The 21,871-nt window shown below is 32.3% G+C and overlaps 2 protein-coding genes across 2 annotated transcripts; one reads left to right on the top strand and one right to left on the bottom strand.

Annotated features, from left to right (window-relative positions):
• Positions 1-2,480: 2,480 nt before the first annotated feature.
• On the bottom strand, positions 2,481-4,473 carry LOC107437275 (solute carrier family 35 member G1-like). Its single transcript, XM_016049207.4, has one exon. The coding sequence runs from the start codon at positions 4,432-4,434 to the stop codon at positions 3,415-3,417; it is 1,020 nt and encodes a 339-aa protein (XP_015904693.3). The 5' UTR covers positions 4,435-4,473; the 3' UTR covers positions 2,481-3,414.
• A 1,202-nt stretch (positions 4,474-5,675) lies between these two features.
• On the top strand, positions 5,676-6,686 carry LOC122272079 (uncharacterized). The gene has a single exon (XM_043055142.2). The coding sequence runs from the start codon at positions 5,676-5,678 to the stop codon at positions 6,684-6,686; it is 1,011 nt and encodes a 336-aa protein (XP_042911076.2).
• Positions 6,687-21,871: the final 15,185 nt, after the last annotated feature.

Consider the following 21,871-nt stretch of genomic DNA (forward strand, 5'->3'; position numbering starts at 1 on the left):
GTTTCCATCTGACACAACAGCAAATGAAAAAGATAAACAGGTCGATGTCGAGTCTGGTGATTTAAAGTCTTCAGCAACTCCTGTCCCAGGACCCCTCGGTCCTAGTGCTGAGACTTTCATTCCTATGACAGAGATTTCCCAACCAGTGAAACTGACTCGTAGAGGTCAAAAATTGGCTTCACGCCAACGTTTGGACTTGTAGACTGCATATATTTTAAGCTAGGACGACTGACTTTAAAATACTTGTTTTTCATAGAGTGTTTATTAATATGTTTACTTGCTAATTTATATTTGTGGTTAGTGAATTGTAAGTTTTGTATTGTGTCTAAAAGGTCTGGTTTCTTAGGACAAGCGCCTTATCTGGGCGTCAGCGGGACGTCAACGTCGCGCTGACGCCAACAAAATACTGGTTTGTTAGCTCAAGGCCTGGTTTCTTAGAACTAGCGCCTTATCTGGGCGTCAGCGGAAAGTTGACGTAGAGCTGACGCCAAAAAAATACTTTTTTGTTAGCTCAGCGTGAGCAGTCGGTCCAACGCAGACATTATCTCTCATTACGCATGCGTTAATAACGTAAACAAATATTTATTTTGAATTTGTATTGATTTTGTGATTGTCGACCAGTGTTTTAGAGAACAAATAATGACTTTGTCCAAGAAAAAAACACATTATAGCTGAGCTAAATGAAGAGTGCTATGCTTAATGAAGAAGCTATGTTTAATGTCAAAGTCAAAATCTTTGCTGATTTCAATGTGCTGTTGGATGTTGTCCGCCATTGCTTCTGTGGTTAACGTCACGTTGTAATCCCACTGCAGTTGAGTTGGACGGCAATTGTAGTTCAAGATGAGCGTTCGATGACGTATACTATCAAACTCACAAATGGACCAATCAGAGGTTAGCGCTGATTTCCAGCTGACGGCGTCCTGTCCTAAGAAACCAGGCCTTAAGCTTGATTGCAATACAAAAGGTGGGAGTATGTTGGAACTTGTATTATTACTGAAGTTAGCATAAGCAGATTTATGTTGGAACTTGTATTATTACTGAAGTTAGCATAAGCAGATCTAGTAACAGAAAGAGACATGATTTTGGTGTTCTATTAAGTTTGTTGATTATCAGAATACGTTGTATTAAGAATACGAGTTAAGTTGTAATACAAAAGGTTATAATGTTGATATTAAAAATACGAAATAAAGTTTAATTATTATTATACGTTTATATTACGTTTTAGTTACTTAAGATTACGATAAATTAGATCCTGTATAAGCAGCGATTAAGAATCTTTATTGAGTAACAACAATAAGTGCGTGTCAATTTTAATAGGTATATGTTTAATGCAACCATTACCGTAAACGGGGCGAGTCTACCCATTTTAGTTTTATTTAATTTTCACTATTTTAAATTGCAAATAAAAATTTTTTTACTGACAGAGGACTTATTTCAGACTCTGAGGAAGATGGCGCTGTAGTAGTTTGATCCGTTTTTATTTATTTGGTGTCTTTTTATTCGACCTGTTCAAACGTCTTTTGAGAGATTTGTATTGAAAATCAGCAAACTTTTAGTTGGTGCTCCGTAAGTATATTATTATTATTACTATTTTCACTTTGGTTAAGTGATAAACTTATCTAAGACTAAGATTACATTAATTTTATATGAAAAAAAACAAAAAGAATGTAAGTTTTGCTGTTGTAAACAAAAAGCCAGAATTCGCGGGGCGAGTCTACCCATTGGTATTTAGTTTTAATAAAGCATAATAATATTATTTAGAACTTTGTTTACATTAAAATTAAGTCATTTTAAATGAATTTGAGTATATTATTTTAATTCTGCATTGATAAATTTATCATTAATAAGAAAATTTATAGGTTAAATATAAATGTAAATATAAAATATGTTTATTTTACCTATTTTTTCAATTTTTATATTACAAAATTAACTTTTTTTATTTAATGCAAGTTAAATAAATTATTATTTATTATTGCAGATGGTTTGAAATTATATTCGCAAAACAAATGGATTTAAATGCTACAAAAAAATGCCACCTGAATTTCGATTTTGTTAATAATCTTTAATTATTATTATTTATTAATTATTTAATTGTAAATTTATATTAATTTTAATTTATTTTTAACAACAATAATCAGAAAAAAATGTTATTTTATAATGTTAATGATTATAAAAACAAAACTGTGATCAAAACGTGATAATCGATCAAATACTCAATTTGTGTTATTTTATGAATAAAAAAATGGAATATATAATAAAGTTATGGATTTTGCTTCATAAATATTCTATATAGTAACTAAAATAACAATTTAATAGTAAAATTTGATTATTTACAATGTTAACATTCATTTTAGTAGAATGGGTAGACTCGCCCCGTACGAGAGATTTGTCAGCAGTTCTATAAAAATATACAGTTACAGCGTAACTGTTAATATTTTCTAAAATCGATTTCACAACTTTAAAAAGGGATAAATAGCGATTCCGAAACACCTATTAAAAGCCTTTTTTCTTTAATATTTACAAAAGTTTGACCACTTGAAAGTTGGCAAACTGAAAAAATGGGTAGACTCGCCCCGGTTTACGGTATATGTTGATTTATTTTATTCATATAAATAGAAATAAAAATATACATGATGTAATATTGTTAGAACTTGAATTTTTTTCTAATGTTATTACAATTTCCATCCTACATTAATCATAGAATTTCCACCAAAAGATAGTTTTAATTTATTTTGCATATTTCATAACATTCACAGATGCATGCCGATTTTATTAGGAATATGCTTAATGTAACTATATTACACAGTTAGAAAAATTGATTCAAAGTTGAGCCATTAGTAATTTGAACCACAATATGTTGCAAATTTGCTGAGACCGTATCTGAATTATAATATAAACAGTTTAATCTTTCTTAAACTTGATCACGTGATACAATAATATAACTTGAACGAAAACAATCAATCAATAATGCATCAATTTAATGCATTATTGAAGTTGCAGTTAACTTGCACTGTATCATGGCCCTAAGCATTTTATCATTGGGAAATCATTAAGAATTGCAATTATATGGTGTAACCCGGCACCATATTATGGAAGTAGTAAATTTGAGCAACATTATGGTTCAGTACGCAACAAAATCTCTAATAGTATTGATAAGTGTAATTTTAGTATGACATTATCTAACGAGTAAATTGTAATATTAAATGGTTTAATCCTTCTTAAACTTGATTTCACGATACAGTATAACTTGAACCTAAACATTGGTCAATGTAACACATTATTAAAGTTACATTTAACTTAAACTATCATGGTAGCACCACACTAAAGTTGTAGTAAATTTGAGCAACATTATGTAAACCTTTGAATGAACAATAGGTGAGCCAGAGAAGTATTAAGCACCAAGTTTCTCGAAATTTACTTCAATATCCATTTTAAGTGCTTCAATTTTGGAGAATCATTCGGTAGGCTGGACACCCAGTTCCTAATTCCAACCAAAAATATGGATACCATAACTAACAAAGCTCCTATGATGCTAAAAGCGTCTGGAATCACTTTAAACAAAAATGTCTGCCATATAAAGGACAATCCTATATCTGACCCAGCCCTGACAGTGGAGACTGGGCCAGCAAATTCGCACTGGAAAGCTCTGATCATCAATGCTTGAGATAAGTAACTAAATATTCCAAGAATAATTATGTACAGATTCTGCCATCCACACACATTCCACTTGAAATCACCAAAGATCGCAGTAACAGAAGTTAGTTCAATGATGGCTATGATACCTAAATTGGATACGACAGTTGCATGGTGGACTTCTTTTGTTTTTCTTAAGAGTATTATTTGAGCTGTATTAAAGATGATTCCCGAGAAAGCAAATATAAGACCCTGTATGTATTCCTTTGAATGAACAATAGGTGGGCCAGAAAAGTAACTGGGTATTTTGGCAGTAAAAATTAAGCCAATTACAGTGAAGAGCACAGGTATCGATTGGAATATTCCACATGGTTCCTTTAGGAAAATCCTCGCTGCCACGGTTACAAAGGCAGGAATGCTGAATAAAATCACATTCGCTTCTGCAAGTGGTAAGCTGCGAAATGCATGATAACTGACTAATATATTCGTTGCCGAACATATACTTCTGATTATTAGTAGCACACGGAAATCTTTTGGCAAAAAGATTCCTTGGCGACATTTGATAACTTCTGGAAGATTTAAAGTGAAAATTGCAATATGACGATAAAGGCACAGTTGTCCAGGATCTAAATTATCGACGTATTTGACTACTACAGTTGTACAGGAGTACAATACTCCCGAAATCATTGCTAGAAGTAATCCTTTGAAAAATTCGAAGTTGTTTTTTTCAGTTGTTGCTAAGTCTTTGATTTTTTGTTCTAAACTTGGTAGAGCAAATGATTTACTGTTCCACCAGAACATTTTTAAAGATTCTTCCAAACCCTTTTCCCTCAGATAATCTGTAAATAAAAAACGTTTATTGTAATAAATTCTGAAGAGCTCTCTGATGAAATGTTTTATTATTTTTATCAAGTAAAGTAAAGGGGACCTACTAAACTCTGTAACCGTTCTTTGAACTCGCAAATGGCTGCAGTCAGTGGCGTAGTTTTAATACATGTTCGAAGGGTTTAACGGTTACCTCCTTCTAATATATATATGTGTGTGTGGAAGGGTTGGCGTTATACTTAACGCCAACAAGATGAATCATAAACATGACTCAGTTTGGTTAATATGTTTATTATTACACTTAGAAGCAATATGTCAAATTTTTTTACATAAATTACATTTCAAACCTCGTTTTTTATCAAGACACAAACGTGAAATATGTTCAGTCACATTACAATTATGATAAGTTTTCTGTTTATCAAACTTAATATCATTTTGAAAATCATATCCTCGTACACTGTCGCATACTAAATTACTACGCTCACGTTTGGGAAATTCAGGGGGAAAGCGAGGATTTGTACGGAAAAAAAGATTTTTTGCTTCCGTCATTAACTATTTTTTCACAAATACGCAATTTATCCTTAAATTCAGGAATAGATTTTGCGCCATACAAAATGAATTTATTAGCGGGGGAATCGGGAATACCGTCAATAGTATAATCAAATAAAGAAAAATCGTCTGTTGGGTTTTCACAACTACACGCGGCAAAAAAAATATTCCGCCCCGTGTGGTGACCGGGGGGGGTAAGAATCTAGTCCCAACGTAGCTCATGCGTGTCGTAGAAGGCGACTAAAATGGGCATCCAGTGTCCGGGGGTATAGCCGGGTACCCTGCCCCAGGGGATTATATCAGGGGACTGGTCCTCCAGGTTGGGGGTTGGGCGTAGGGCTAACAACCCTACCCTGTAAAAAAATCTTGTTGCGAAGTCTCAAGTCAGTGAATCCGGACCGAAATTTAGAAGACGACCTGGCAAATCTTACATGGAACTGAGAATTGGAACATGGAACATTCGCTCTTTGTATAAAAGCAAAGGACTGCAACTCTTAACGGAGCAGCTGGATAATTACAGGGCTGATGTAATGGCTCTGCAAGAGATGAGGTGGCTTAGCGATGGAATAATCGAGAAGTGAAATCACACAATCTTCTATAGCTGTGATAAGAAAAGGCATATTTTTGAAACGGGTTTTGTTGTGGGCAAACACATTCGGCATCTTGTCATGGATTTCGTGCCAAAGTCTTCAAGGTTATGTAAAATTAGGCTAAGAGGAAAATTCGTTAATTACAGTCTTATAAATGCCCACGCACCTACTGAAGACAAGGATGAAGACGAGAAAGAACTTTTCTATGAGAACCTGCATTCTTTATATAACTCCTGTCCACAAAACGACATCAAAATTATTCTGGGTGACTTAAATGCTAAAATTGGAAAGGAAGCTGAGCACAGACCCACTATTGGAAAATACAGCCTGCACGAAACAACAAATGACAATGGACAGAGGATCATTCACTTCGCTGCAGAGCATAGCATGGTCATAGCCAGCACCTTTTTCCAACACAAGAGAATTCACCTAATGACCTGGAGATCACCAGATGGAGATACCTCCAACCAGATTGACCATATATTGATGGACTCGAGACATGTGACGGACATACAAGACATTAGAACCTATCGTGGGGCAAACTTTGACTCAGACCATTACATGGTAATGAATAGGATCAAGGCCAAACTATCCAATGCACGTAAATGTCATGGGAAACGTCTTGAGAAATTTGACTGCGAACAATTAAAGACCCCTAGAGTCAGGGATGACTTTCAGTCACAACTAACTATGAAGCTTGATGAAAAAGCAATCAAAAATATTGATTGCATAGATGGAAAGTGGACTTCTTTCAAAGAAGCCCTATTGGACACATGTGATAATGTAATAAGCAAAATAAGAAGAGCTGAGAAAAAGGATTGGTTTGATACAGAATGTCGCAACGCGACCCAAAGAAAAAACGATGCATATAATATGATGCTCAGTAAAAAACACTCGAGAACATCAGTAGAGAAATACAAAATTGCAAGAAGAGAAGAAAAGAAAGTTCATAGGTTGAAGAAAAAGGTTTTTCACGAAGACTTCTTTAAGGATGTCAAACATCTCCGAGGGTCTAATGAGAGAAGAGCTTTCTTTCGTGGCATTAACTTTGGTCGCCAGGAGTTCAAACCTAGAACTACCCTTTGCTGAAATAAAGATGGAGATATTTTAAGCGATAAAACTGACATTCTTAATAGGTGGAATGAACACTTCGACAACCTACTTAATGTAGAGTGCGTTCAGACAGAGTCCTGCTCACCAAACGTTAACCAAGAGTGTATTGCACCTCTTTCAATGATTGAGGTTGAAGAAGCAGTTCAAACAAGGCTCCTGGCCCAGATTTGATATCACCAGTATTCATCAAAAACTCAGGACCAGATGGGTTAAAGGCCATACATAATATTCTAACATCAGTATGGGAAAAAGAAATACTCCCTGAAGAATAGAAACACAGCACTGTTTGTCTTATACACAAAAAGGAGACATTCTTGAATGTTCTAACTACCGGGGTATCAGCCTGCTCTGCACTGCATATAAAGTCTTTTCAAAAATTCTATTTAACAGACTTAGCCCCTATGTAGAAAACATCATTGGTGAATACCAATGCGGTTTTAGGAAGGGCAGGTCTACAACTGACCAAATATTTTGCATAAGACAGATTCTGGAAAAAACCAGGGAATTTGGAATTGGTACCCACCACCTATTTGTGGATTTCAAAACTGCTTACGACAGTGTAAACCGGAAGCGACTCATTGAAGCTATGCGAGAATTCAATATCCCGGACAAGCTTGTACGACTCACCACACTTACACTGTGTAAGACCATGCAGAAAGTTAAAATCCAAAATGACTTCTCGGAACCAATGGAGGTAAGGCAATGGTGTAAGGCAAGGCGATGCATTGGCATGCCTACTCTTCAATTTGGCATTAGAAAAAATTATCAGAGATTCAGGAATCAATACCAGAGGACATATCTTTCATAAGTCTGTACAAATTTTCGCATTTGCCGATGACATTGACATCATAGCGCGAACACAATCTGACTTAAAGCAAGCTTTTCTATCCATGGAAAAAGAGGCAGAAAAAATGCATCTCACTATTAACCAGGAGAAAACCAAGTATATGCAATGCACCAAAATAACTGATTCTACAACTCACTTGCAAATTGGTGAATGCAAGTTTGAAAAAGTAAACATTTTTTTTAAAATCTTGGTTCTGAAGTCAACGTAATGGCAATATCGCACCCGAAATACAAAGAAGAATCAATAGTGCAAGTAAATGTTTTTATAGATTAAAAAAAATATTTAAAATCAAGCCTACTAAAAAGAGATACTAAACTGTTAATTTATAAATGCTTAATCAGACCTATCCTAACATATGCCTCAGAAACTTGGACAAAAACACAGAAAGATGAGAATTCCTTGGGAATCTTCGAACGTCGGATCCTAAGATCCATTTTTGGGGGCAAACAAGTTGATGGTACTTGGTACAGACGTTCAAACTCAGAACTCTATCGGACTTTTAGAGAGCCTGATGTTGTCAAGTATGTAAAAATCCAAAGAATTAAATGGGCTGGTCACATCATTCGAATGAACAGAGAGCGTTCGACAAACAATCTTTTTGGCTCAGCCCATCGGATCAAGGCCCAGAGGTCGACCAAAGCTGAGATGGGCCGACTGCGTGGAAAGAGACTTTTCAGTTTTAAAAGTCTCAAACTGGAAGACAACTGCCAGGCGGAGGCAGGCCTGGAGGAAGTTGATTGAGAAGGCCAGGGCCTACCCGGGGCTGTCGTGCCATTGAGGAAGGAAGGAAAAAAATATTCCATAACAGGTTCGCCTGAATTTTTTTTACGATTACTTAATTGACCATGAATTTCGGCGGCATTTAATTAGTGACTAAACTCATTTAATAAAGCATTTTTAAACAATATCCACTGTTTTTAATTAAGTTGTGTGAAAATAAAATTTTTTGCTTGACCGTTCAATATATATATATATATATATATATATATATATATATATATATATATTCTAAACGTTTAAATAACCCGGGAGGATAGCCTGGTTGGTAGGAAGCTGGACTCACGTTTCTGAGAACGGGAGTTCGAATTCAGCTGGCCAAAGACTCCCCGTGTAGTAAATTTTGACTGGTGTTCGTTAAATCCGTCAGGTCACTAAGTCCTCCATGTTCCCCTAGCAAATCGAAATACTGAATACTGAAGTGGTACTGAATTGGAGATTGATTGTTCTCTGGTTCAGTTCAAAAATACGATCTGCGGATGAATGAATGGATGCATCTATGAGTCCACCCAATAAACGGGTGTAACGTATGAGTGTGGACGAAGTCGAATTCTTAGCAATAGATGGCACCACTGGAAAACGCGAGCAATCGCTCTGCCTTAATGGCCGACAATAACAACAATGAACGCTTAAATTACAAAAAACGAATGATGAAAAATTGTTTATATCTACATCCGTACAATAGTTCATTACTTACCTCACATTAGTTCATTAATCCAGTAATATATATAATTTGGGAGGGGGTTTTGTCCCCCAAACCCTCCTCCTAACTACGGCACTGGCAGCAGCTATATTTATGAAAGTGATGGCAAAGGTAAAGTATAAAAAAAAGAGGTATTTAGTGACAACTAATATTTTTTTTTCCTAACATAGCTTTTTCATATTACAATTTAGATTGTCCCTAACAAACAAATACATATTTTGAGCATTCCTTTTTTACTATTAACACTAGAAACACTGACCATTGATGTATACCTAGAACGTTTAAAGAGGCCAGTCGGGTTCTTCCCAGATTGCTTGTGCTTAGATCATTTAGAACAGGGGTTTCCAACTGGCGGACCGGGGGCCGCATCTGGCCCGCGAAGCCTTTTTTTGTGGCCCACGAAATTAAATATATTAGTTGTCATTTTTTTTGCAGAAAATGTTCGTAAAAACTCTATATGGGTTTAAAATTCTCGTTAGTAAAAACCTAATTTCTTCGTTTCTGTGCAATTTAACATACAAACGGTGCAAAGAAACTTTTTTTTAGTTTTTGCACTCAAGAAAATATTTATTCAAATACAAAAATAATCGTGTATGTTGCTCTTTTTTTCTTCATTTTTTTTGTATTTTGTCCGGGCGGACCGGGGGCCGCATCTGGCCCGCGAAGCCTTTTTTTGTGGCCCACGAAATTAAATATATTAGTTGTCATTTTTTTGCAGAAAATTTTCGTAAAAACTCTATATGGGTTTAAAATTCTCGTTAGTAAAAACCTAATTTCTTCGTTTCTGTGCAATTTAACATACAAACGGTGCAAAGAAATTTTTTTTTAGTTTTTGCACTCAAGAAAATATTTATTCAAATACAAAAATAATCGTGTATGTTGCTCTTTTTTTCTTCATTTTTTTTGTATTTTGTGAATATAACTTAGCATGTGCGCATCAGAAATATTCTCGAAGAAATTCTCCGATTTAACTTTTTGAAACCACTCATTTTGAACGAAAATATTTTCATACACATTTGTAAATTTTAAATGTAAATATCTATTCTCTAGTGGTTGCAGCAGACAAACCTCAATATTTCCATTGAATATTTTGTGAGCTACTATGTAAGTTTTAATACCTTAACATTTAGATATCTGTTGCACATTAATTGTTTAATACAGGGATGGGGAAACTACGGCCCGCGGGCCAACTGTGGCCCGCCGGAGGATTTTAACCGGCCCGCGGATAGAATTTTTATTTGCCGATCAGCGGCAAATATAAACAATATACATCCATTTAATTGTCGACTATGTTTAAAATTATTTCTGTTTATTCCTTTTTAACAAAGTACTGATGACATTTTTACTTTCTCTATTTTTGTTCTACAAAACATAAATTGATGGAACTAGTTAGCACACACAGCTTCTATTGGTAAAATGTTGAAAGCAGAAGTTCTTTATAGAATAGCCGTAGATTGGCTCCAACTAGCGTTTGTCTTTCTCGAGGAGCTGACTTATGGAATCTAATATAGGTAAATTGTACTTCACATTTGACAGACTGCGCATTTTACGCTCCAAAGAGCGGACAATCTAACAATCATCTGAAGCAGTTGTTTCTAATTATGCCTAAGTTTGACAAATCATTACCAAAAGCTAGTTTCCAAAATTTAAAATTTCACGCCCAGAAAATCAGTGCTATGTTAGCTTAATCTTATATACGTGAACAAGAGTTTTCAATTATGAACCTTAGAAAAAATTATTTCAGAAGTAGACTAACAGAAAAGGATTTAGCCTTGTTCCTTAAAATAAGCACATCTCACTTCGAACCTTAATATAAGGAACTTTTAGAAATGAAATCACAATTTCCTTCATCCCACTAAATATTTAAATTAAAACTTGTATATCGCTTTTTTTTCTTTCTTAAATTTTGAAGATCTTACTTGGCCCACCAAACATTTTTTCTTCTTGATTTTTGGCCCTCGATCAAAAAAGTTTGCCCATCCCTGGTTTAATATATAGGTGCACATTAAGTTATTGTAGCCCGAATTTTTTTTATTTATTTAATATTTTTAAAAATATTATTAATAACAATTAAATATTTTTAAAAAATCTACTTCCTATTTTAATTTGCAATTCAATACTTTTGTTTTGTACAACTTGGTAAAACTCTGACAGTAATATTTAATGTTCCTTCAAACATAAAAGAGTCCTACAAAAAATTTTGATAAAGTTGCGGCCCGCCATTTGATTTGTGTTTTCAATTGTGGCCCCCGGCCCCATGCAAGTTAGAAACCCCTGATTTAGAAAATCAATGTCTTTCAACCTAATCATAATTAATTTAAAAAATAAATGAGAGACTCGGTCACAATGCTATGGTTTTTTATTCGCTTTGATTAACGAAAAGATCTGAATAAACGGAATACTGACTTTTCAACTATACTCTTTAGATAATTGAGTTTTTTTCTCTATAACTAACAATTGAAGATATGTTGAAATACTCTTGCTTTTTTAAGAAACGGAGGTATCTTTAACCCTTCTAAAAGGTACTTTGCAACCGAACTTACCTGTGGTTAAGAGGGAACAATTAAAATAACTTAGGGACAACAGTGGACCTTCCCATCATTCTATGTAATATTAAGCTTTATGTATGCGTTCCTATAAGACTAACACTCGAATGATTACTTAACTTGGCTTAAATTAGATCAAATAATGAAAAGTCTGAAATACTCAATACTTTCAGTGAGTTAATTTTTGAATTACAGACCAAAACTTTAGAGGTGCTATTTTGGTTCTCTCATTTTTCCGTCTTTCCAGCCGTGTCTCCATAGTGTTAAGGTCTACGATATTGTTTATTGATAATAAATCAGTTACGGACTATAACTTAATAATACACTCCGCCCTATTTCCTGCTGCCTATTCGTTAACACGATAGGTACGCCATATATACAATTTCGACCAGATGACAGTTTTACGTGAACTGATCTTGTAGACTCTACAAGATCAGAATACTCTACAATGTAGAGTTTAACTACTTTATTATACCCGGACACCTTTTTTTGAAAACCTAGTTGAAGCCGTTCGAAAGTTAAGAAAGCATATACGGTTCTAATTGAACATCTTGCTTACGAATTTTATTACAGATCTTATAAAAATATACATTAGTAATGATATAAATATGTATTGGTACTAGGACTGGGCGATATTAGAAATTATATATCGTGATATATCGTCAGTTTTGCATCGCGATATAGCGATGTATCGCGATATAGTATTTTTGAATTTCATTTACTTTAAGGCACAGAAAGTCAGATTTCTATCAAGACTTCATACGCATATTGATTTAAATCAATTTATAAATTTGAAAATATATATGTTTTGCTAAAGAAAGATATTAAATAAATTGACTAAGATGTACAAATCTTACTTAAAATATTTATTGAAAAAATGTGTGTAGATACAGAATGAAATATTTGCACTTCTTTATCGTTTATAAGGTATAAGCAGTCTTAATTTAAGTTAACCCCTAAAACACCCTTAATGAAAAAAAATATTGTTATTAAACAAAAGATGATTTTAAAATTTCAAAATATATTTTAATTAAAATAAAAGTTAGATTGACTAAAAGCCGAAGTTTAAAATTAAAAATGTTCGAATTTTAAACTAAAAAGTAAACATAAGATTTGTAATAATTTCTTAAAATTTTCGTTCTCTGAAAGATTTCTCAGTTTAAAAATAAAAAGGGAATTTTATAATGATATCTAGCTGAAATTATTGAAAGAAAATTTAAAAAATTAAAAAAAAAGTTTGTTAAGAAATTCATTGTACACTTAAAACAAAGTGTTAAAAATATTTTTTTTTTTTTAAAAAAAGAAACTTTTTTTAACAAATCAATATTTGCTTGTACTATTATGCGTAAATAATTACAGAATTATTAAGTTCGATCGTAATGTTCAAATTCTTAATGAAGAAGTAAACACAAGTTTTGTTATATTTTCTAAAAATGATCACGCAAATAACAAAAGATTTCTTAGTTTAAAAATAAAAAAATAAATAAAAGTGAAATTTATCAATATATTTACCTAACAGCATAGGAACAAAATTTAAAAAATAAGTTCGTTAAAAAATTATTTGTATGATTAAAACAAAGAGCAAAATAAATTTTAGAAAAAAAAATGCTTCTTAAACATTATTTTTATTATTATTTCATATAAATAATTAAATTAAATTAAATAATGACCGAATTATGAACGAAAAACAAAGTAAGACAAAGTTTCTTAATCAAATTCTTAAAAATAAAAACAAAAGAATTGTGATATTCGGTAATATATTTAGCTAATTAACTAATAATATAAAACGAAAATTAAAAAAAAATAATGATTTTACTCTCTAATAAAACGAAGTAGTAATTGATAAAAAAAAAAAAAAAAAAAGAAATGAATAAAATTCGCAAACTTTTCAAATTCTTCTGAACAAATAAAGTTTATTGACTTATGTCCAAAAAATAAGTTTTGTTTTAACTTTATTTCTAAAAATAAAAACAACTCAAGATTTATAAATTTAAAATCAGTAATAGAAGCCCATTAAATTATTAGAAGTTTTATCCGAAAGGTTTTTAATAAATTAAAAGAAAGTAAAAAAATAACCTAACAAATTTATTTACTTTGTAATTTAATTCCTTATGGGTGCCTTAAATTAGATTTCCGATAATTTTCACATTTAAAAATATAAAAAAAGTTTTGTCAGAAAATAAATAAAAAACTTACCTAATTAATGAAGAAACTTTTCTTTATAAATTCTTTTCAATAATAGATTGCGTTCAGAACAAGGTTACGACGGCGATCACGAAGTTAATCCCATTGAAAATAATCTACAAGAAACGATTTCAAATCGCGAAGGTGCGAAAACGAACATGTGATATAACGATATAAGGTCTCAAAAGTGATTCTGATTCTACCGCTCATCAGTCAAGGCCGTCTCAACATAACGAAACAATATCGTCTTCCACAGCGCGAGTTGGCATCGGAACGTAAGAGAAAGTCCTTGCGTATATCGCTATATCGTTATATCGTCTTCTTCACTCGACGGCTTAAATCAGATTTCTGATATATCGCTTGGAATGAAAGTTGCTGTATCGGTTTGCCGATATAGGCGTTAAATCGATATGTCGCGATATATCGATTTATAGCCCAGTCCTAATTGGTACATAATATTTGAATAAGTTTATCCATATATTTTTTTGCGGGAATCTTGATGGGCTTACGGAGAATAAATATTGGCATATATTAATTAAAATAAGAATTTCATTATACTAAGAAAGAAATTTTGATAACAAATCAATGCCATTTTTTGTTTATTCAAAAAAAAAAAAATTTGTTTTATCAAAAAAAAAATTTAAAGGACAACTTTAATTCTGCTTTAATTGGTCACTTTAAATGGTAAATGGGTATTGCCAACTTTAAATGGTCATAACAGTAGCTTAAAAAAATTAATATCAAATTCAATGCCTGTTTCGGAATATTAAGCTGACCAGCATCCTCAAGAAACTAAGAAATTGGTAGTAAAATTTCTGTACGAATATTGAAAATTACTTTATCTTAATTAATATTCTTAGAAGAGAGATCCTTCTCAAGGATTCTATTACAGCGTTATTTTTTTTTTTTTTAAAAAAAGAGTAAAAAAGTCAGTTTTCTCATGCTTTTATAGGTATTTTGCCTTTAGTTTTTCAGCTTTTTGAAGTAGCTAGTCACCATAGAAATAAGCAATTTAAGCTATGTCTATTTAATTCAGTACAAATTTTTAGCTATGTCTGTATTTTCAAACGCATATCAAGTTTTGCTCACTTTTTTTAAACGCGCAACAAAAAGATTCTCAATGATTTTTTTTAAAAAAAATAAATAAATAAATAAAATAACACTTCTTCATAATTATTCAATTTATTAATATTAACACCTGTTACTAACATTAACACCTATATTTATACTAACACCTCTTTTAATTATTCCCCTTTATTTTTAATTAATTTTTTTAAATTATTTAATTATTAAAAACTGTCTTTTTTTTCTTAAAAATTGCGTGTGTGTGTTACCTAATGCATATTTTAAGAAAAATATTTTTTGAATTTGAAAAAATAATTAAGCGCGTAGAGCGTTCTCAAAATGGAATTGCTTTGAGAAATAATGTGCACCAAAATAATTTTAGAATTTTATTTTATTGTTATTCTAAATTAAACTTTTTAATCATCATGACTCATAGGTTACGACACCGCGTTCTATCCCTGGGGCCCTATTACCAGCTTAACGGAATCTGATTCCGATCGAAATGAAGCTCTCGAGACGTCATAAATCCGTGAAAGTCAGTTAGGCCGTATTACGAGATCTTGATTCCGCTCGGAACTAAATTCCGATGCGAAATAATCACGAATCCGATTCCGGCAGGTTTAGAGCAAGCGAAATCTAAATTCCGACAAGAGTTTGTTTATTTTAGTGATCAAAATGGCGCTGTTTTCTGTCATTACTACCGATTAAAGCCAATCTGAAAAACATTTTTGTATTTTTTCTTAGCGTGTAACACCAAATTTGATCATTTTAATTTTATTTTACTTAAAATGAGATATTTTTATAGTTTTCATAAATATAATTGTATTTTGATACTTAAATTGTGGCTTATTTTTAACTTCAACAAAGCAAACATATCGTTGCTAGTTTAATAAATTAGAATTATACTAATTTTCTAATTGGTCAAAGTTAGTCCCGCCTACAAACTCCAATTTCACCGGAATCGTGCGGAATGGCGATTTCGATTCCGGATTCCGATATGCTCATGTTGCGGCAAAGTGGGTTTTACGAAATTGGCAATCCGATGAAAGCTAGTTTCCGATCGGAATCGTTTCCGAGCGGAATAAATTTCGATGAGTTGGTAATAGGGCCCCAGGTCACAGTTTGAAATCCATGCAATCGATAGATATTGCTAACCACACTGCTACCATCACGCCGATGGTCACAACATTTTTGGAGCCTTATCCCGTCTCCTAACAAGCTGTTGCGTTTTTTTTTTTTACTTTTCATAAATTTTATTTATTTTTTACTTTTTGCTAAGTTGATTCAAATAAACAAAATTATCATTTAGACACCAAAGCGTTTAAGAAATAAATTATAAATTACCATCTGGGTAAGAAGTTTCTTCGAAAAATTGCTCTGAGAAATTGAAACTTTGCTCAACCTTTTTCGTTGAATAAAATTATAAATTATATTCATACAGAACTATAATAAAAATTTGACTCACCTTTAAACGTTTTCAACTTAAATATGATTCAAAACTCCTAAAACATTACAGTCTTAAAGTATCTTCTTATTTCGCGTTTAAAACTTGAAAAAATGAACATTCATTTTAAAATGAAATGAAGCAAAATATAACATCAATACACTTTAAAATGCAAGAAAAGCAAATTACATCATAGCTACGTCATAATTTAATAACACCTACAACGTTGGAATATTCAAATTCACTAATAAAATTTCTTAAGATAAACACTATTCAGATAATTACTTAATTACTAAGTCATATTTATTAGTAATTAAGATAGTTGAAAAATATGACTTGCATTTTTATGTTTTGAAGGTTTTACTTATCATTATTAAAATTACCCGTTTGGAAAATGATTGATATCATTAACTTTTCAATTAATGGGAAATATATATTTTTTCAAAATTTTTTCTGTCATTGTCATTATTAGAGCTTGTTGAAGGAAATAACTGCTGACATTTACAGAATTCTTTTAACTAAAATGAATTTGCAAAACAATAAATACTTCATTTTATCGTATTAATTTTTGAAAATAGAAATAATAAATTACTCGATATAATATTATAAGAGCAATAACTTTTATAAATAATATTACTATGGCTTAACGTTTAATATCAATCTAAAAATTGCCAAGGAACTAGTTTGTTGCTTATATTTTTAAAAATGAAAATAATAATAGACCAGATATAATATTAATCGAGCTTAAATTTTCATATCAGAGTTTAACTTTTTATATTAATTTTAAAGTTGCCAAGGAAAACCATACATGTTTCATAGTATTTTATAGGTATGTGTTAATTCGATTAGGTATATGATTAATGCAACTATTATATTTTGGAAATAGAAATAAAAATATACTTGATATAATATTGTTACAACTTGAATTTTTATCTAATATTATTACAATTTCCATCCTACATTAATCTTAGAATTTCCAAAAAGAGAATTTTAATTTATTTTACATATTTCGTAACATTCGCAGATGCTTGCTGATTTTATTAGGAATATGTTTAACGTAACTACATTACACAGTTAGAAAAATTGATTCAAAGTTGGACCATTAGTAATTTGAACCACAATATGTTGCAAATTCGCTTAAACCGGTATCTGAGTTATACTATAAACATTTTAATCATTCCTAGGCTTGATCACGTGATACATTAATGTAACTTAAACGAAACTACTGGTCAACCTAATGCATTATTGAGGTTGCAGTTAACTTGCACTGTATCGTGGCCCTAAGCAATTTATCATTGGGAAATCATTAAGAATTGCAATTATATGGTGCATTACTTTACGTTACTTTAGTTGTACTAGCGTTTAATGTTTTTCTTTTCAATTTTAATTTATCGAATTCCTTATTTTCAATTTGTTCAGTCATATTGAATAATTTCTCAGTTCAAATACAACAATAGCAATAAAATCACTCAATCGCCCAGGGTTGGGCGCCAGATAAAACAAGTCTAGCTCAAAATTCCAAAAAAAAAATGTTCGTAATCATGAGCATGAAATAAAATGATCTTCTTACTTTTTCTCAAAGGTGGGGATCTGGCGATTGTATGTCTGTTCTGATATTGCTATCATTGTCTCTGATATCTCAATTTAATAACATTAAATATCTCTATTTTTATCTCTATTTTTATTATTTATTAAATTAAAATTAATTCCAACAACCCTACCTCCGATGAACTCCCAAGAATTCATCTAAGGTTGAGTCTGAATTCGAAATTTCAAATTACTCTTAATTTTTTTAAAGAATTTATCTGTTCTCAAATAATCATATTGTAACAAGTACAACAACATGCTAAAGTTCTCTCAAAGTTTAAAGCTCTATATTCAATAAAATGTAAATTCAAATTTCAGAAAATTAAGCACTAATGCTTCAAATTATCAATAACATCTAATCAAAATAACGAATTACTGTTTAAGACATTGAAGTTGTTAAGCACTCAGACTATTAACATCAGGATTTCCTTAACGGTTCAAGAAATCTGCAAAAAAAAGAAAGAGAAAGTTCAATTAATTAAAAGTCAATACTAAAGTTCAGTTACCAAGTTCAAGAGGATAAAGCAACTGCACAGGGCGCTTTAAAAGTACTCCATTGGATAGTCTCACAGTGCCAGATCGAATTTTGTTGTCTCTTCCAACTTGAACTTCACTTACTTTACCACATTTCCGCATCAATTTTGGATTTTGAATTTGGACAATCGAGTTTCTTTTTAGTCCCGGATTGTTCTTGCTTAAGATAGATTGATGAGGGGATCTCAGTTCACATAGGTAGGTATATCTCCATTTTGTCCAAAATGAGTCAACGAATTTTTGTTAATATCTGAAACGCCTAGTCAAGACATCTTTGGTTGAAGAACGTAAAACGAATTGACTTGGAGTCGATAGGACTCTTCTTCCTGTAAGGAAGTGGGCTGGAGTTAAGGGAAAAGAATCGGTTTGCTCCTCAACGTAGGTTAATTGGCGAGAATTTAGGAGAGCTTCAACTTGAATCACTATTGTTTCAAGATCTAAATAATTCAAGCATGATCTAAATAGAATTTTCTTGAGTGAGGACTTTACAGAGAGTACAAGTCGCTCCCAAAATCCCACTCCCCACCATGCAGCTTTCTCAATTATGTTTTTCCATTTTCTCACTAACATAGTCCTGGCATTTTGATTCGTTCAAAGTTTCACTTAATAGATTAAGTTCTCTTTTAATTTTAAGAAATGTTTTAGCATTATCAGAATATACTATCTTACATAGTGCACGTCGACTAATAAATTTTTTAAATGCGTTCAGGAATGTTGCTGCAGACATATCAGGTGACATTTCCAAATGGACAGCTCAAGTGACTGCGCATGTAAACAATAAAATATAACACTTCTTAGATTCTGAACCTTCCTTTTCTTTGGCGTACAGAGGACCTAAATAATCGATGCCAGTCACTTCAAATGGAAATGCCTCTTTTACTCTATCAGGGGGGAAACTTGCCATATCATGTGTTGCTGGCTTTGTTCGGAAAATTTTGCATAAGTTACACTTTCCGATCGAGATCTTCACTCTCTGTCTACCCTTAAGCACAAAAAATCTCTCTCTTAAATCAGTCAATGATAGTCCAGCGTGTCCTATTCTTTCATGGCATTTGCGAATAATTAATTCTGCGAAATTGTCGTGTCCAGCTAACAATATTGGATGTTTTTGTTCGTAGCTCAAGTTTGAATGTTGCAACCATCCACCAATTCTAATCAATCCCCTCTCGTCTAGAAATGGCTTAAATTGACAAATTTTTGATGAGATAGACCTTTTCATGAATTCAGATCACTAATTTCCTCACCAGAAATCTTTTGTTGAGATCTTTTAATCCAATATAGTTCCGAATCCAATAATTTATCTTCAGATAACGATCCATCCTTCCGATCATTTTTCTCCTTTAAGTTCAACACAAATCTCTTAACCCATGCAGTTATTCGAATTAATTTTAAGAAATTATTGATTCTCGGATGTTTTTTTCGTCGTATGCTTGTTTAGGCAGTGGGGGTACGATTGTTCCAGTTTTTCAGTGGCGCCATCTATGGCTAGGAGTTCGACTTCTGCCACGTCATTCACACAACCACAACCCGTTTATAGGGCGGGTCACATTCACACACATTCACACACAAGGGAGAAAGGACATGGAACACACTGAGAGAAAGAGACATCCATGCCTTGCCCGGGATTCGAACCCAGGACCTTTCTGATACAAGGACATTTCCCTGCCCCCTACACAGACCGGTCGGCATTGATTCTCGGTATTTCTAACAAATCTTCATTTTTCGAATTAATGCAGCAGATTTGCAAAATCTTAGAACTTTTCTTTACCTGAAGCAAAGCTTCATCATCAATTCGACAACTAATTCCTTTTTGCCAAAATTTATCTTCTTTCCCTAACCAGCTTGGACCAGTCAGCCAAAGTTCATTTCCTAGTAAAGCGTCTGCCTTTATTCCTCTCGTTTGAAGATCAGCCGGATTTTCTTCGCGGGGGCAATGTGACCATTCACTAATGTTCGTTTTTGACTGAAATTCTCGCACTCGATTCTATACAAATTGCTTCCATGTTAGCGTATCTCCTCTAATCCAATGTAATATTACACTGGAGTCGGTCCAGTAGTATGTACTAAACTTCATGACTTGACTGAAATGCTCTTTGACATAGTTCGCAAGCCTAGCACCGACTACTGCAGCCATTAACTCGTAACGTGCCAAGGATAACTTTTTTAATGGAACTAACCGTTAGCTACTATAAAATTGGTCACTATCTTATTTTTAAAACGAAATCTAATATATATTACAGCTCATAAGCTTTTGCTCTAGCGTCAACAAAGCAATGAAATTGTATCTCCCCAATCTTGTTTTTTTTTAAAGTATCGAAACAATGTCTGGGGACTATAAAATTTTCGATTTTGTTCAGTTGTTGACACCAAATTTCCCATATTTTAATTAACAGCTTGTTTAAACTATCATCCCAATCAATACCTGTTTTCCATATATCTTGCATAATTATTCTAGCAGTTATCGTTAAGGGATTTAGAAATCCAATTTGGTCATAAATTTTACCTATCAATTTTAAAACATTTCATTTTGTAACGTTTTTACTTTCTCCCCCCCTCCCAATGCTTTTAGTATTCCCTGAAATTCAATTCTGAGATTATCCTCATCTGTGTTCCACTTATATCGTAAGACCTTACAATTTGCATCCATGTTAAATGTCTCATTCTCTCTTTCATTAAATTGTTTTTGCAAAGCAAAAGAATTCGTTTGCCATTTACGCATATTGAAGTTGGCATCCTTTAAACTATCCTTAATACCATCATAAATATTTAAACCCTCAGCATCATTATCCGCCTCTTCTACAAAATCATCAACATTTAAACGCTCATTAAGTAGATCAAATATTTCTAGAAAATCTTGTTTATATTTATTGATGTGATACTTAATAGTAGCAGGTAATAAAAAAGGGCTCGGTTTTGCTCCGAAGAGCACTCTAGTCCAGGGGTCGCCAAACTTTTTTGATCATCGACCCCTATATAATTTTTCGAAATCTCCATCGACCCCCACAAAAGCTATTTTCTGTTAATTAAAATAAAACTCTATTAGACACTGTGTTTGTACATTTATTTTATGATTTTAAACATTTATTAAAGTAATAGTACATTGTGTAGCAATAGTTTTATGAAAAATATATTAATATTGAAATTTAAATACCTTATTATTAAATAATAAGTAATTATGCATAAGTAGATATAATAAGTAAAGTAACTAAAGATTTATTGTTTCTTGATCAATGAGATGGGTGTGCCTGGTGTTTTTTTGCAAGGTTCGCTATATTGGGTTCAAAATTGGTCAATTTTAATTTTCGTCAAAATTTTTCAATTTTGTAATTTTTGTAAAAAAATACAAAGTGTGCTATAGTTTTGTCGCGGGCTGTACTAATCCATATTATTGATGCTTACCTTCTTTTTTGTGCATTGATAATTAAAATTGATTTCTAAACCAAATGAATGGTTTTATCGAAACAATAACTAATT

This window comes from Parasteatoda tepidariorum, chromosome 2 (assembly GCF_982258835.1).
Source record: "Parasteatoda tepidariorum strain Cologne lab strain chromosome 2, Ptep-v5.0, whole genome shotgun sequence".
In the NCBI taxonomy this organism is placed as follows: domain Eukaryota; kingdom Metazoa; phylum Arthropoda; class Arachnida; order Araneae; family Theridiidae; genus Parasteatoda; species Parasteatoda tepidariorum.